Source organism: Globicephala melas, chromosome 15 (genome assembly GCF_963455315.2).
Source record: "Globicephala melas chromosome 15, mGloMel1.2, whole genome shotgun sequence".
NCBI lineage: Eukaryota > Metazoa > Chordata > Mammalia > Artiodactyla > Delphinidae > Globicephala > Globicephala melas.
In genome coordinates, this window is record NC_083328.1 from 47,049,967 (window position 1) to 47,067,732 (window position 17,766).

General features: G+C 40.9%; 1 protein-coding gene across 5 annotated transcripts in view; it reads left to right on the forward strand.

Annotated features, from left to right (window-relative positions):
• Nucleotides 1-17,766, forward strand: part of TASP1 (taspase 1) — a 296,551-nt gene that overhangs the window by 99,284 nt on the left and 179,501 nt on the right. For 4 of the 5 annotated variants that reach the window (XM_060285375.2, XM_030872548.3, XM_060285374.2 and 1 more), the window contains 2 exons: nt 1,734-1,853; nt 7,047-7,125. In XM_060285375.2, the coding sequence (XP_060141358.1) occupies nt 1,734-1,853; nt 7,047-7,125 (199 nt within the window). The remainder of the gene's footprint in view (nt 1-1,733; nt 1,854-7,046; nt 7,126-17,766) is intronic. The other variant, XR_009559115.1, reaches the window with a different exon arrangement.

Sequence of the window (17,766 nt, forward strand, 5' to 3'; positions counted from 1 at the left end):
TTGGCCATCTGTATGTGTTCTTTGGAGAAATGCCTATTTAGATCTTTTGATTGGGTTATTTGTTTTTTTGATATTGAGCTGCATGAGCTGTTTGTATATTTTGGAGATTATCCCTTGTTGGTTGCTTTGTTTGCAAATATTTTCTCCCATTCTGAGGGTTGTCTTAAAGAATAAGGATGTCCTGAATGTCTGCTGTTTGCAGAATGAAACAGTGGATCAGACCTTTCCTCAGAGGTTTACAGTCAGGTTAGGAAATTATCCTTAAAAGTCAGACAACCTACCACCAGAAGAACTGTGATATTCTGGGATATGGCCATGTTGATCCACTGGCTGGTCTTCCCCAGCTGCTGTTAAAAGGGAGAGTAGGGACACAGCACTCATTTCAGTCAGTTACACCTGTTGTATCAAAGTAAGTACTGTCATAGTGGAACAGCATATTTAAGGGGAGTTAGAATTTAGAGAAATAACCAAAGAAATGCAAACATCTAGATATACCTTCTCCTAATAGACTTAATATAATATTCATTGTGGCATGCTCTGCCTCTTCTAGTTTCCTTTAAGGAAAAATCTTTTGTTTGCATTCTGCTTCCAATATTTCAAAACTCCCTTCAATGTTTTTCAGCTTCTGAGGCAGCCTTGGGATCCCATTGACTTTTCTGGGGCTAGCCTTAATGTGGTATTTCAAAAACCACTCCGGCAGGTACCTCCTCAGCACAAATGATGTCTTGCTCAGTAAGTAGTATGAGCATAAACCACACAGGAGGGAGAGCTGGTCTCATTGAACATGGGCTTCTGCCTGACTCTTTCATACAGACTTGAGTGCTAGGGTGAGGGTAGGGGTCTCAGGTTCTGGGGCACCAGTGCCCTAGTGTAAGAGTACCACCATGACCGCTATGAGCCTAAAGACCTGTAGTAGCCCTCCCTTTTAATACATAAAAAAGATAATTTTTCATGAAACTTTGTTCCCACTTCCTTTACTTTTGATTTTTATCCAGCAGTGTAAAGTTTGTCTGCCTTGCACAGGTGAACCAGAAATCTTTGAGGTAGGAGACAGCTGCTTGTGGTCACTACATGTGAAATGCCTTAATAAGCATGTGGCACCTGGAATACACAGAAACACAAAGATGCCTCCCAAGAATGTGCAGTTTTCTGCCATATGATTGGCAACCATGTTATTAATATAGCAGAGAAGGGAGCTTGCCATTTTCTCACAAGGAAGGAATTATAAAAGAAAATTGTAGCATGGTCTACACCAAGACTAGAAATGTCACTCTCTTCATTTATTGTGCTGAATATATTACTTTTAGAAATTTGTATATAATATTTAAAAAATACTAATAAGGACATTTATTAGTTCACTTACATCATAGATCTTTTCCTCTATAAATTCTCAATCGTGAACTTAATTCTTGAGATTAAGGAGACACGGTGATATACTGTAATTTATATTAAATTGTTTTTTTCTTCCTCCCTTAGAAAGGCACATTAGGCTTTTTATTAGAGAAAAGCAACCAGACACCCTTGGTTCAGGATCTTACAGTGGAAAATAAGTTTTGACTTGAACTGGATTAAGTGGCAACTTGATAATAAATAATTTCAGGAGATTGCTGAATGTTCCAGTTAAGGATTAGCTCAGATTTTGTTATGTCATGATTGTCCTGACAAGTGCTGTGTGGTCACATCATTGTCACACACTGTGCTTAGCGAACGCTCTGGCCACTTTTGCTCTGCAGGAGAATGACTCAGGCACTTTGGACACGGTGGGCGCTGTGGTCGTGGACCATGAAGGGAACGTGGCTGCCGCCGTCTCCAGTGGAGGCTTGGCCTTGAAACATCCAGGGAGAGTGGGGCAGGTAAGTGATTCTGGGGTTTTTAAACTAGTTTTGCAAGTCGAAACATGGAATTTTCTAGCCCACAAGTTTTTGAACCAGTAGAGATACTTTTTTTTTTCTTTAGAAAAAACAAATGATTATTGTTCTTAGCACTTATGTAGTATAAATCATCAAATACCTGTTCAGGATTCTTTCTAAAATTAAAACCTATCTCACAGTAATAGGGTTCTTCCTGATCTTTATAATTGGTAATCCTATGCTTGGCTACTTTCAGCAGGCTAGCTACTGGCCTGGGCATTTATCAGACATTTAATAAATGTGCATCCATTTCCATTTTCTTTCTTTGTAAATGTCATTCTCTTTAGGATCCAGCACCTGACTATATGGCTGCTTGCTTTCCAGGTGGAAAAACAGTTTTAGAGTTACATTTTGTATTTCCTCCATTCAAGGAACAGTAACATTTTGACCCTCTAATCCCTCCTCTGATTAGGCATTTCAGCTATTTTATAGACTGACTAGTAGTCCAAGTCACCAACACATGATACCACTTGAGAAATCTAGATAGAAGTGTCTAATTTATGTGCAACTGGCTTATTCCCTGTTCACTTGTACATCTTCTTCACCCCTGACTCCCCATCTCCATCCAGCCTTTAGTACCCAACTGAGAATGAAACTTAACAATCCATTTGATCTAATAACCTTTCTGGGAATAAACCAATTTGGCACATTACTTACAGCCTTAATAAATATTTGTTGAGTGAACAAATGAATTGGACACCCTCACAGAATCTGTTAAAGTTGTTGCACAGGGTGTGCTTAAGCTCAGTGCTTGGATCTCGTGTTGCATCTGTAGCACCTCTTGGCATGCTCTGTGTGCTTTGTCTCCCATGTTTGAAGAAGAGTCAGTGCCACAGTTGCTTTGGACACGGTGGTTAGCTAGCGCTTGGAGCAGAGTGATCTGCTTCGTGGAGGACGTCTTTGCAAAGCCCCAAGTGATGTTCCCTGATCTGCCCTTTATTGTGGACAAGCCACTCACAGTCCTATGGTGGGAAGGGGAAGGGAAGAATAATTAATTTTGTGCTACTCTTTGCCTACCATACAAGGGGATTTATGAGGAATGATTACTCAACATGTGGAAATGCTTTGAACTCAATATAAAAAGCCTTTGTCTGGTCATGGTATTTTTCCACATTATAAAGCCCTGTGTATTTATCAAGTTTGGAATAAGAAAACCAAGCTCGGCATATCAGATCTGGATGCCTCGGTGGAGAAAGAGAGAAAAGCCAGCAGAGGCGCCTTCATTGCATTGCAATTCCCATGACTTTCTTACTGGTTTTTGTTTGTTTTCGCTAGCAAAATAGCAACAACAGAACCAAGGATAGTGCTGGACTACGTTAGCAGGATATTACACCGAACCCTGCACGTGGGGTTGCCCTGGAAAAAGAAATACTGTAAAACTTAACACGTACACATTTGAAAGTTGCTAAGAGAGTAGGTCTTAAAAGTTCTCACTACAAGAAAAACAATTCTGTAACTGTGTATGATGACGGATGTTAATTAGACTAATTGTGGTGATCATTTTGCAATATATACAAATACTTAATGATTATTATTATTTTTTTTTTTTTTTTGCGGTCCGCGGGCCTCTCACTGTTGTGCCCTCTCCCGTTGCGGAGCACAGGCTCCGGACGTGCAGGCTCAGCGGCCATGGCTTACGGGCCCAGCCGCTCCGCGGCATGTGGGATCTTCCCGGACCGAGCCACGAACCCGTGTCCCCTGCATTGGCAGGCAGACTCTCAACCACTGCGCCACCAGGGAAGCCTTGAATGATTATTTTGTACACCTGAAGCTAATATAATGCGTGTCAATTGTACCTCAATTAAAAAAAAAAACCTTGCATATTGATTTGCCCCACTTGTCCAGTTTATGAATGCATAGTTTGTGAGAGCTGGTAAATCAGGAAAGGGTGTGGAGGAGTAAAGAAAGGTGCTTACAGGAAAACACAGTTGCTTAATCGTGTTATATTGCTCAGCTAGAGGAGAAGCAATAAGCCTAGAAATATGCACGCATCAGATGGGAGGTAAAGAGCCGTTCTTCTTGAGGATCAGGACAGAATGAAACAAAATACTCAAGCAAACTATTTAAAGAAGGAAAGATTAATTATTTTTTTAAAATGTGCTGAAACTAGCTATTCTTATATACATTTTAAATGCACAAGTAACTCTTTAAAAATTTTAGCATATTTACCCGTATTACCCAGCTGCTGAAGTGGCAATTTGAATTAGAACTTGTTTGCTTCCTCAGCTTATCGTAATGGTTAGAACTTACAAACGGGACACGAGAGAGAAATTATTGTCATTATGTTCTACTCTCCCCTAACCCTCACCCTACCCGCACACAAACAGGCAGTTGAGTTAAGGGGCTAAGAGTGTGGATTTGGGATTTAGGTAAAACTTTATTCTAACCACCCCCCCCCCCCTTACCAGTCCCCTCCCCATGGACAAGTTACTCAATGCCGTTAAGTTCTACTTTCCACAGCTATAAAATGGGGATAAATAGCTACCATACAAAGTTCTAGAAGGTTAAATGACATAATTCATTTCAGTTGCTTATCATAGTGCCTCCTAATAACAGCTGCAGCCTGCTGTTTATTAATCACTGGCTCTGTGCAGCAAGTGTGCCTACAAGACTGTGAGGTGGGTGTTTTTATTACCGTCATTTTATAAAAGAGGAAACGAAGACCCAGAGAAGATTAAATTATAATAATATCATCATTTGTATGACCTACTTTTACTGCATGATAATAGCTTTGATAAAATTTTACTACTAAAAAGAAGGAAGCCTTTTGCTGTTGCCCTTGTTTTTAAAGATCTGCTTAAGGTTGTTATGTTTTATCCAAAGGAGTGGATAAGAGATGGACAGTCTCTGATTCTTTCTTTTATCTTAGCCAACACTGTCTCAGCCCAACCAATTTCAGAAGGTTAAGAAGGAAGACAACTTTAGGTCATGAAATATAGGAGAGATAGCATAGAGAGGAGAAACAAGAGTAAAACAAACTTCTTTTCATGGCCTCCACTGGGCTTCTCAAGGGTGTCCTCTTGGCCATATTTACTATTTTTTAGGTGCAGACTCCTGGTCAAGATAATTGTGGGAAATGGAAAGGGCAATGGGCTAAGATCCAGGGTTTCCAGTGAAGGAAGAATGGGCCCTTCCACCGAGGTCACATGCTCTCTGAGGCTTCGGCTGACCCAACACCCAGCCTATGTACTACCAGTGGAATGGCTTATCCCACAAGTCTGCCATTTTATTCTGAAATCCATATGTTGAATTAATTCCGTAGAGCTTTTAGTTGCCACTCTCACCCAGCTCTCTTGTGTGTTTTAGAAGCATGGTGTTTTCAATGTGTCTGCCATATCAGGGGTGTTGTGTTCAGTTCTTGGTTCTACTTTTAAGAGGGGTATTGTCATTGACAGTGGGGGATGGCAACTGTGGATCACATGAACGTGGTCAGACTTCACCTCCAATTATCCTGGACTCTGGATCATTTCTCAAGGAGGGTCATTAGGGAAGTGGGGTGGGTGTGTGCATCTCAATGTCTTGGGGAGCAGTTCACAAATTCTTTGAGAGAGAAAAGAGAATCAGGGCATTAGAATAGATGTTTTCAAAAGTTTGGAGAACTTTAGGGGAGGGTTAAAGTATTTCCAGAGAGTAGACCTAGGATTGGTGGGTGGAAGTTAAGGAAGAACTTTCCACCAATGGAAAGTGTCCAGAAGGGGTATATGTTCCCACATGAGGTGGTGAGGTTCTCAGTATCAGAAGTGCCTGGGATATTTCACGAAAATCCTTGTTCTGCGTAGAATATTAGAGCAAATTAGTTCTGAAGTCCTTGTAGAAAAGAATAAAATATCATAGAAAGCTGAAGTCTGTCTGGTCACCATTCTCAGTCTAAGCAGCTTCTTCCAGTCCTCACAAGTGAGTTTCTAGAATATAACAGTACTATTTTATGAGAGTATCTTTTGCCTTTATCAATCACAGAGAATACTGAATGTCTTGTAGTTTGCTGTTTGTTTTTTTTTTAACTCAATAGGTTTCAGAGTTTCTTCTGTAATAGTTCTTAAAAATCTTTTTAAAGAAACTTAATCCTTTTTTCTAATGTTTGAAACAAATTCCACATATTGCTATGCCAATGTTTATTTAGCCATTTCTGTACTGATTGAATGTGTGTTGTTTTCAGTATTTCATTCTTATCAAACAGGTGATAATGAATATTCTTGACCATGCCTCCTTGTATTTCTCTGTAATAGCTATCTAAGGGTTTTTCTAATTCTGCTTCCAAGGAATGGAACAGTTATCAATTGTGATTCCCCTTCCAAAGGCAGAGAAAATCATTGTGAATATTGAAGAGGTGAATCCAGACCTTCTGGGTGGCACTGTTGGAAACAAAATAGGAATGATTGTCACACACTTTTATAAAACCACAGCAGCTTATTGTGTTCCTGGTGGTTTCAGACATATAAATTTATTCCACCACCTCACAAAGCAATTAGCTTGAACAGGCCTTTTTGTCTCCTTTCTTTCTATCTGGCAGAATCTAGCACAGTGGTGAGCAGATACTGGGCCCTTCGGTGTATACCTGTTTGCAGTTCCTGTTGTGCCATCCCGAAGGAGGCCGGGAAAAGTCAATAAAACCTAAAGCAGCGTTTGCTAGAGCGTGGCAGGAGGACCACCCGCGTTCTGGGCTCCTAGGCCTGGGTTAATGATGCTGATCCCTGGGCCAACCTCCAGACCATCAGGATATCTGGGAACCAAGGTTCCTATCATCATGCTCCCCAAGAAATCTGACTCACACCTAGTTTGACAAGTGTTATTTTAAGGCAACCGCAGTGATTTCAAGGAGCCAGAGCAACACCTGGCAAACTACAATAGAGGGAAGATTTTTCAGGGAAGGAAAAAACTGCTGTTGATGAGACTAAGAAACTTTGTTTTGCTATTTTCTGAAAAATTTTAGATTAGTACATAGCTGAAAATATAGTTTTGTTAATGTTAGAACCATTGTTTGGGTAGGTCTTATACAGCCTCTGGTTATCGCTCATTTGCTATACATCATTATTAGATGAGGCTTTATTAGATGGGTATGATTTCTGTCTTCTGGTGAAAGCTAGTAATTACATATAATAATCTTAAAATATTGTATTTATCTATTTTTCCTCCCAGGCTGCTCTTTATGGATGTGGCTGCTGGGCTGAAAATACTGGAGCTCATAATCCCTACTCCACAGCTGTGAGTACCTCAGGTATTTGCTGCTTTCATGACCATTTTTCATAACTTCAACCTTGTAGGTCATTTAATGATTGAAAACCATATTTTTATGTAAACACAAAGCATGTGCTAAGACGTCACATGGATAAGAACATTGATGCCTGAAAAATGTTTGATATTTGGGAGCTTTTGAGAATTGTTTCATAACGTAAGTATCACAGTATAGAGTATAAAGGCTTTGCTAACGTTTTCAATACAACTTTGGAGTTAACTAAAATTTAGTTGTATTTTTAATGGATTTTTTTTCTCTAATGACTCATGATAGTACCAAATTCAGGTCAAAATGATATAAAAGTAGCAAGGCATTTCAGAAGCTAAGAGGTCATTTCTTGAGTAAAATGTTGACAAAACTTACAAGGTGTATTTCAAACTGTGTAGTTTATGGCATCTACACTTTTGATAAAATGTAGGTCCTTTTTTTGTATTTGTATTAGAAGAGTCGTTTTCATTTAGAAGTGTGTGTGTGTGTGTGTGTGTGTGTGTGTGCGTGAGAGAGAGTGAGTGTATGTTTGGGGGGAGTGGATTTTTTAAAAAATTTTTATTGGAGTATAGTTGATTTATAATGTTGTGTTCGTTTCAGGTATACAGCAAAGTGAATCAGTTATATGTATACATATACCCACTCTTTTTTAGATCCTTTTCCCATATAGGCCATTACAGAGTAGTGAGTGGAGTTCCCTGTGCTATACAGTAGGTCCTCATTAGTTATCTATTTAATATATATTAGTGGGGAGTAGATTTTAATGGGCAGAATGGTTGTTGTCTAGACCCAGGTTTTCATATGCTTTTGCCAGACGTACTTGAAGCTCTTCATGTAGTTGATATGCATGGTTGACATAATAATATTGGTTCATCCCCTTTGCTGTGCTGTCTCTCAAGTTACAGTCCTAGGCCTTTCTCCCCGACGTCCTCAGGCCTTATCAGGAGGCTGGTAGACATGGCTGCCTTTCCTTCCTTTCTCTCTTCAGTTTCTTGCCACGTTGTTTTCTGTCCCACCACGCTGACCACCCACCCAGTCCAAGAGCCCTCCTCTCCCGCTCACTCTTGCCTCTCTGTGGTCTCTGGCACAAGTCACTCTTTTCTTTCCATCTCCAGAATATATCCTGAACCTCTCTTGGTTTTTTTCTACTTCCCTGACCTGCTCCATTTTGTCCTTCGTCACACGGACTCTTCCCATTGCTAATGACCCCAGTGTGGGCCTCTGCCGGCTTTTCTTCATCTCACTGTGTGCTTCCTCTCGGTGATCTGGTATTATTGCTGTTGTTCTCATGATTTCAGCGGTTATCTTTTAACATATTGGCTTCCACGTCTATCTCTACTCTGGACTTTTCACTTGAAGTCCACCTGAGTTCTTTCTGCCTTCCTGTTGGATACATCCCTGTGGGTGTCATGTGTGCACATGAGATTCAGCAGCCCAACTGAACACCTCGTTCCTTATTCCCACGCCTTGGCCATCTTTCTCCTGTATTCTTTTTCTCTTTTACTGCCATCACTATTCTATTTGGTCAGACTTGAAATCTTGGTACCATTCTCATATTTGTAGCTTCTTTCCATTTCTACTGACCTGACCCTGTTACTTCAGACACCCAAGCTCCTGCCCGCCTGTTGTAGCAGCCTCCTGACTCAGATCCATTATTTGCATTGGTGGAAAAATTTGATTTTGAGCCACTCAGGTGAAGTCCAAACACAAATTAATGTTGAATCTAAACCATACTAATATAATAGACAAAAAATTGTTTTTCAGTCTCTCCATTTTGAAGAAATGAGCATAATGTAGTAATATGAGTTAATTTTTAATTTAATATTGCTGGCACATGAAAAGTTTTACACATAATACTTAGGAATTAGCTTGTGCATAATGAAGTATGGCCCATGTCTATGGAAAATTGTGGTATTTGAACAAACCAAAGTCTAAAATAGGTAATTCATTGTTCCATTTTTATTTTCCTAAAGAAATATCAGTTGGTATCATGTGTTGTGTTGACTTTAATTTTGGTCAGTATGTAGTTCATGAGTTGGTTTGTTGCTATTTAAATGTTAGGAGACCTGAATTCTACTTGAAGCTGGAATCATGAGTGTCTGTCTCACTGTGTCACTTTGGAAAAGAAATTCAATCTCCTTGGGATTGTCCACCTCCCTTTTTGAAATTTGGTGATGTGGAATAAGAGCACCTAAATCTCTATAGATTTGATTCTCTGAAGTAGATGGCAGTGGGTGGGTAAAGTTAAAATTGTAAAATTAAGGTCTTTCTCTCCCCTTGAATATTTCCTTCTTTGCCCATCTTGTATCCACTGAAGATAGTTTTTTATATGACTAAAGATAACTTTAGGTTTCCAGTTTATGATATCTAGTGTAGCTTTTTAACTTGGATGCCCAGCTCATCATGTTATATCCTTCTTAAGTTTAAGAACTAACCATCATCAGCCTACAGAACCTGAGGATAATAGAGCAAGTCTCCATTTGCTTCCATCTGTGGAACTTTGTGTGATTGCTTCACCCTTGTTTCTCCTGGGGCTGTTGCTATGAGGTTGATGATGGAAACACATGGCGGAGTTGGGTGACCACGTCAGAAGAAAGGTGGAGCACAGAATTTTGCAACTGTTTGGTCAAAATAAAAAAGACATGTGCCTTAGGCTGCTGCAGAAAATCCAGAGACCTGGCCTACATTTTAGGTTTATAGTTCTTGGAAGGTGATAATTGAAAGACAGAGGGAAGATAGTTATGGTCAGGGTAGGGCTCTGCTAAGGCCAGACAGGCGATGTGGTCATTAGCCTGTGGGATAAACTCCAGCATGTTGTTCTAATCACGGCGGGGAGGAATGAGTGGAGAGTGGGGAAGAGCGTAGTGGGGCAGGAGCTGACCTTGCAAACTCTGACTAATGTTCCGGCATCTTGGAAATTTGCCGAGCTAGGGAGGTTCTTGTTCTGATTCTTCCACTCACTGGCTGAGACATCCTGGCAAGGAGTTATTTGTACCACAGGAATAGCATCTATCTTAATATTTATGAGGATTTAATGAGCTGATGTATGGATCTCTAGATATTACTCATCTTACACAACTGAAACCTTATGAATTTTGAATAGCACCTCCCCATTTCTCCCTTTGCTAACTCCTGGCAGTCACCGTTACCCTCTGCTTCTACGAGTCTGACTGTTTTAGGTGCCTCATATAAGTGCAGTTGTGCAGTGTCTGTCCTTCTGTGACTGGCCTGTTTCACTGAGCATAATGTCTTCTGGGTTCATCCATGTTGTCATATACAGTAGGATTTCCTTCCTTTTAAAGGCCGAATAATACTCCGTTATATGGATATACCACATTTTCTTTTCTTGCTCATCTGTCAAGGACATTTAGGTTGTTTTCATATCTTGGCTATTGTAAATAATGATGCAATGAACATGGGAGTGCAGGTACTTCTTTGAGATCCTGATTTCAATTCTTTTTGATAAATACACAGAAGTGGAATTGCTGGATCATATGGTAGTTCCATTTTTGTTTTTTGAGGAACCTTCATACTGTTTTCCATAGTAACTGAACCATTTTACATTCCTACCACCTGTGTATGCAGGTTCAGATATCTCCATATCCTCACCAACATTTATCCCTTGTCTTTTTTTTTTTTTAAACATCTTTGTTGGAGTATAATTGCTTTACAATGGTGTGTTAGTTTCTGCTTTATAACACAGTGAATCAGCTATACATATACATATATCCCCATATCTCCTCCATCTCCCTCCCACCCTCCCTATCCCACCCCTCTAGGTGGTCACAGAGCACAAAGTTGATCTCCCTGTGCCATGTGTCTGCTTCCCACTAGTTATCTATTTTACATTTGGTAGTATATATTAGTCCATGCCACTCTCTCACTTTGTCCCAGCTTACCCTTCCCCTCCCCGTGTCCTCAAGTCCATTCTCTATGTCTGCGTCTTTATTCCTGTCCTGCCCCTAGGTTTTTCATAACCATTTTTTTTTTTGGATTCCATATTATATGTGTTAGCATACGGTATTTGTTTTTCTCTTTCTGACTTATTTCACTCTGTGTGACAGACTCTAGGTCCATCCACCTCACTACAAGTAACTCAACTTCATTTCTTTTTATGGCTGAGTAATATTCCATTGTATATTTGTGCCACATCGTCTTTATCCATTCATCTATCGATGGACACTTAGGTTGCTTCCATGTCCTGGCTATTGTAAATAGAGCTGCAGTGAACATTGTGGTACATGACTCTTTTTGAATTATGGTTTTCACAGGGTATATGCCCAGTAGTGGGATTGCTGGGTTGTATGGTAGTTCTAGTTTTAGTTCGTTAAGGAACCTCCATATTGTTCTCCATAGTGACTATCTCTTGTCTTTTTGATAATAGCCATTTTGACAGATGTATGGTGATATCTTGTGGTTTTAAGTTGCACTTCCCTAATGACTAATGATGTTGAACACCTTTTTCATACACCTGTTGGCCGTTTGTATGTCTTCTTTGGAGAAATGTCTATTCAAGTCCTTTGCCCATGTTCTAATATTGTTTTTTTTTCTATTGAGTTGTAGGAGTTCCTTATCTACTTTAGATATTAACCCCTTTTCAGAAGTATGGTTTATAAATATTTTCTCCCATTCCATAAGTGTCCTTTTAATTTTATTGCTTATTTCCTTTGCTATGTTGAAGCTCTTTAGTTTGATGTAGTCCCACTTGTCTATTTTTGCTTTTGTTGCCTGTACATTTACTGTAATATCCAAGAATAAAATATACCAATGTAAGACACATACACTAGAGGGAAAAAGAGACTGCCAGTTATATTATGACACACGGCTCTCTCATCACTTAACACATGGCTGTTGCTTTACAAGAAACTATAGAATTGGGGGTATTCTTCCAACGAGAAATATTTGCTTCCCTGGTAACAATGTCATGCCCTTTTGCTATTTCCATGCCTTCCTATGTATACAATCACTTTTGGTTTGAATCGTGTATCATACCGTAATCCTTTTGAAGACATTATAAATGGCAGTTACACTCAAAACATGTAGTTCCAACATGGCACACAACTCAACCGAAGGGTCAAGAAATGGGAACAGCTGACCTCTAGAGGCAACGGTGGCTGTGTCACAGCTGCAAGCTAGAGGACAGCCATGGGAGGATGCCATCAATTACAGTGCACCTCCCAATTTCCAAAAATTTAAAATGTGAAAAAAAGTGTGCTTTTCTTATTCTCAGCTTTTTTGTGAAAATAAATAATTAGTTTCAAGCTTTCTTTAAGTGGTGACATAAGCTCTTGAGAAAAGGGGGCTTGTAGGACTTCCCTGGTGGTGCAGTGGTTAAGAATCCGCCTGCCAATGCAGGGGATACGGGTTCGAGCTCTGGTCCGGGAAGATCCCACATGCTGTGGAGCACCTAAGCCTGTGCACCACAACTACTGAGCCTGCACTCTAGAGCCCGAGAGCCACAACTGTTGAGCGCGTGTGCCACAAATTCTGAAGCCCAAGCACTTAGAGCCCGTGCTCCACAACAAGAGAAACCACCGCAATGAGAAGCCCGCGCACCGCAACGAAGACCCAATGCAGCCAAAAATAAATAAATAAATAAATTAAAAAAAAAAAAAGAAAAGGGGGCTTGTGGGTATATTTGTGTTTCCTGAGTGCCTGGCACAGGGCTTTGCACTTAGAAAATGCTTAATAGACAAATTAAAATTTAAAAATGTATATGCATGGACAATATTTTATTATAACCATCAAACTTGCTAAGAGACTGGAACATAGTTATTCCAACCATTAAAAAGAAAGAATAGTTATATAACGTGGTGGAAGTGCTAATTACCACACAATGGCAATCATATTACAGTAAATAAATGTATCAAGTTAACATGTTGTACACCTTAGATTTATACAATGTTATATGTCAAATATATTTCAATGAAAGAAAAAGAAATGTGTATGTGATTCTTCTCTCTTCTAGAGGGATTCTTGTCTTTTCAAAAAGATTATTCATCATGGAATATCTTTAAATAGCATTTTAAAATTTGATTTAGTTTGACAAAACCAGATTCACACATGATTTTTCAGTAACACATCAGATGTGTAATGTAAGATCCATCTGTGGTCTTTTTCTGGCTATGGAAAGGAAGAGCGGATTGAGGATCAGAAGATCAGAAGGAGGAACAAGCAAGAGATTAAGTTTATGCTCTGGCTGCCCTTAGCATTGGTCTTCTGTTACTTGTCTGTGCAGTCTGGTTTTTTTCTTAAAGAGAAACAGTTAAGCCCAGGGGTTTTATGGCAGCTGACTAGAGATCAGAAGACATAGGCTTCTGCATGGAGAAAGGTCTGCTACTCAATAGGAGACCCAGTGATTTCTGATTTTCTAGGTTCTTTGATTTTCCAGGTCTTGGCTGATCCAGAAATCAGAGAGTACTGAGGGTGTGGCCACGGCTTGCTAAGAGTAGCTTCAAAGGTGGATGGGATAAAAAATGCAAAGAATGAGGCCAGGCTCTTGCTTTGATATTTCTGAGCCAGTGATTGGAGTCTCCTCCTCAGGGGCTGGGAGGTATGTCACCCCTTCTTGATTCTTCCACCTAACAGGCAGCCACAGGTCTTCCTCTGCCCCTCTGTGGGAGATTGTCTAACGAGTCTGTGCTGCAAAGCTCCTGCCCAGGTTCCTTTGTCAGGATGGCACAATGCAGCCTTCCTTGCGAGTCACATGACACAAGAGCCAGTGGGACACCACTGCTGGGCCATTGACATGTGCCCTGTGGTCACTGCTGTCTGGGGGCCCGGATGGGATGGGGAGGCAGGCAGAATCTGTGCTTCTGCTTCCTTTGTAAGAGTATCCATTATTTCTCCTTAGTACTCTCTGTATGTCACAAGCGCTCTTGGTGGCGTAGTCTCTTGATTATCATGAATTAGAGCCCTGTTCTACTCTGGACCCTGGGTGCAGGTCACCTAGGGGTTTGGCTTCCCTTCCAACACTCTCTTCCCTGTTTTTTTAGCAGCTTTCAAGGTGACTCTTCAAGGAACCGTCTGTACTCGAGGTCTATTATTTTTCTTAGTTATTTCCACTCATTGACTCTTAAATATACTTTAGTCAGGCGTCCTCCTCCACCACACTACTGACGTGCTCTTGTCAAGATTAACAATCACCTCCAAAAGCCAGTGTCATCCCTTAGTCCTGTAAGCAGCATTTGACACAGTTGCTTGAATGACTTGCTTCCCCGGAAATACTATTTTTGATCAAACTCAAACTGGTCGTCCTCCTGCTTCACTGGCTGCTGCTTCTCAGTCTCCTTTGTTAATTTTCTCATCTTCTTGACCTCTCAGTGTTGGAGTGCCCTGAGGCCTAGTCCTTGACCTTTTCTTTGTCTTTGAATACCCACTGCCTTGGTGTTCTCATCCAGTCGAGTGGCTAAGTACCATATATATGCTGACACCCACATTTTTATCTCCACCCTGAGCCTCTCCCCCGGAACTCAGTTTTTTAACTGCTTGTTCAAAGCCCCCACCTGTGTATGTAATAGGCAAGATATTGCCCTCTCTGTCCCCACCTGATTCTTCACACAGCAAATGGCACCTCTAGCCTCCCATTGGTTCAGGCCAAAATCTTAGAGTCATGCTTGACCCTCTTTTCTTTTATATCTCACCCAATCCACTCCAGCAACAAACCCTGTCTACTCTCCTCTCTAAATATATTTAAAATCCAATGACTTCTTAGCACATTCACTGCTATCGGCACATTCAATGTGCTGCATCTCTAATCTGGGTTATTGCAGGAGCCCCATAGCTAGTCCCTTGTTTTCTGCTCCCTTTCCCTTTTATTCAGTTCTCAACAACTCTTGAAGGAATATGTTCAAACCTAACTCAAATCACGTGTCATACCTCCTCTTTGAACTGTCCAGCGTGTCCCAATTTACTCAGAAAAGCCGAAGCCCTTACTCAGGGCCCGCAAGGCCTTATACAGGGTGCTGCCCACCTTCCCCTCAGGCTGCAGCTCTTGCTTTTCTTCCCCTGCTCATTCACCTGCTTTGCTATGCTTCAGACATGCCAGGCACACTCCCACCTTAGGGCCTTTGCCTGAGTCCTTCCTTTCCCTTTAACTCTCTACCCTTCATATCTTAAGCCCCTGCCCCCACCTCATCAGCTCTTGATTCAGATAATTCACCTTCTCACTGAGATCTTCCTTGACCACCCCATCTTAAACATGTAACTCTTCCCTCAGCCAACATTCCCTGTCCCCCTCCCATGTTTTATTTTTTCCCACAGAATGTATCATGTCTAACAATTAATATCTTTTATCTGTTTATTTTATCTTTGTTTTCTACCCCACTCTACTATGAAATTGCTTGAGGATTGGGATTTTCCTCAGCTTTCCTCACTGATGTGTGAATGGTGCTCATCAGATAGAGCCTCTGATGTTTGTTGAATGAATTGATGTGAATGAATATGAACAAATAAATACATTGGGCTGGTGTCTTAGTCAGCTCAGGCAGCTATAACAAAATACCATAGACTGTGTGGCTTAAACAACAGACATTTATTTCTCAAAGTTCTAGAGGCTGGGAAGCCCAAGATCGTGGGCCAGCAGATTCAGTTCCTGGTGAGAGTTTTCCTCCTGGCTTGCAGCTGGCCAGCTTTTGGCTGTGTCATCACATGGTAGGGAGAGAGTGAGGGGGAGAGAGAGAGAGAGAAAGAAAGAGAGGGTTGAGAGACAAACAGACACAGAGGGAGGGAGGGAGAGAGGGAGCACAAGAGGGTGCAAGCTCTGGTCTCTCTTCCTGTTCTTACAAGGACACTAATCCCATCATGGGTGGGGGGGCACCCTCATGACCTCATATAACCCTAATTACCACCCCAAAGACACCACCACCTTGGGGGTTAGGGCTTCAACATAGGGATTTGCTGGGGTGCACAACAATCAATCCATAACAGGTGGAGTGCATTAGGTCAAGCCCAGCTGAATCAGGGCTGAGAGGAAGGTAGGTGCAGGGTTGAGAGCAGTGTGTTCTGATGAGAACAGAGGATCCCTGAAGAAGAGGGCTGAGTGCAAAGTGTGCGGATCTTAACTTGGTGTCTTATTGGGTTCTCTCTGGATGGCCTTGACTAAGTATTTAAATTTTCTTTAGTATGAAGTGGGAACCCTTTTGAGGAGGGAGATGCTCATTGTTTTGGAAAATAGATGAAGACAGAGCTTTCGTCTTTGGGGTCAATCTGGAATGATGAGTGGTGATTCAGACAGAGAGGCTAGAGTGGTCAAGGGGTTCAGTACGCTGCTGTTAGTTCTGCTGGGTGGGGTCCAGGCTCTTCAGCCCACTCTGCCTCCTTTATATGCCTTCCTAGGCCGTCCTCTTTCTCTCTTACATGGCTGACAGTGTGGCTTCTCAGAAGCTTCTTGTCTTTATGAAACAATAAACTTCATAACCTTTCACACTCGACAAGATTTTTAGAGGGCAGCCACTTAGGCTGAAATCATTTGGGTTTTAATATGTAGGGCTGGGAATGATACTGTGAGAAATCTTTTTATGTGATTTATGACGTCTAGACGTGAGCATAGATAAAACCCTAATATATTTGTAAACATCATCATCTTAAAAGCACTTGACTCTTTGGACTGATTGGTTAGTGTGGGTGGGGAAGAAATATTGTTCATTTACAGATAACAGAGTAGATAAACTCCCAGCACATTTCCCAAAACTAGTTATGTGAGATGAGGGTTCTATTCTAAGACTGCTGCTTACTCTCATTAAGTCACTTCATATCTGATGAACTATTAATATATTATTTCCTGCTTTTTAGTTAACTAAGGTCACTGATGGTTCTGAATTTTGCTAGGTTATTTCCTAGGAAACCAGTTCAGTGTGACAGCTTTGGTTATCATGTATCTTGGATGTTTTCAATGAGTAGATTTTCCCGATTGTGAAATAACACATGGTTATTGAAAAGAAATTGGAAAATGAAACTGATAATTTTGCTATGCTGTGATAGCGTGTTAATATTTTTTGGTATATTTTTGATAGATAAAACAAAAACGACAATATCATTTAGCTTCTGTTAGTCCTTGTCCCTTTATATTATATAACGAACATTTTTATGATTCGTTATATATTCTTCAAAACATAATTTTAAAGGGTATGAAGGATGTCTTTCCCACATAACACGAGTTCAGGCATTTTGCTTTTATGGAAGAAGACTTGTAACTGCTCTCAAGCTATTTTAGAGGCTCTTATCCTGTGCTCTAGTGTCTGGGTGTGATAAAAAAAGACAGTCCTTGTCCTTGAAGCACATGAAATCTATGGCCTTACTCGATGATACAGGGAAGTTTCTTGCCAGTTCAGAAATACATTGAAATACTGGCTGTAATAAAGGCTTGCTGCCCTGAACCAGGCTCTGCTGCATCCTACACCTGAGGGATGTGCCCCACAGTGCCTCCCCAAGGGACCTCAGTGCATCTGGCCACCTGACTCTTGTTGCTACCATTAGTACCTCTCCCTTCCTGCCACACACCCTCTCTCCAAAGTCCCACCCAAACCCGTTGCTTTTATGCTTAGTACCACCCATCACACTCATATCCCCACCGAAATGTCTCTGGCGCCCCAGGAGAGCTCAGGACATCATGAAGAAAAGTAAGTCTTTCTCTGA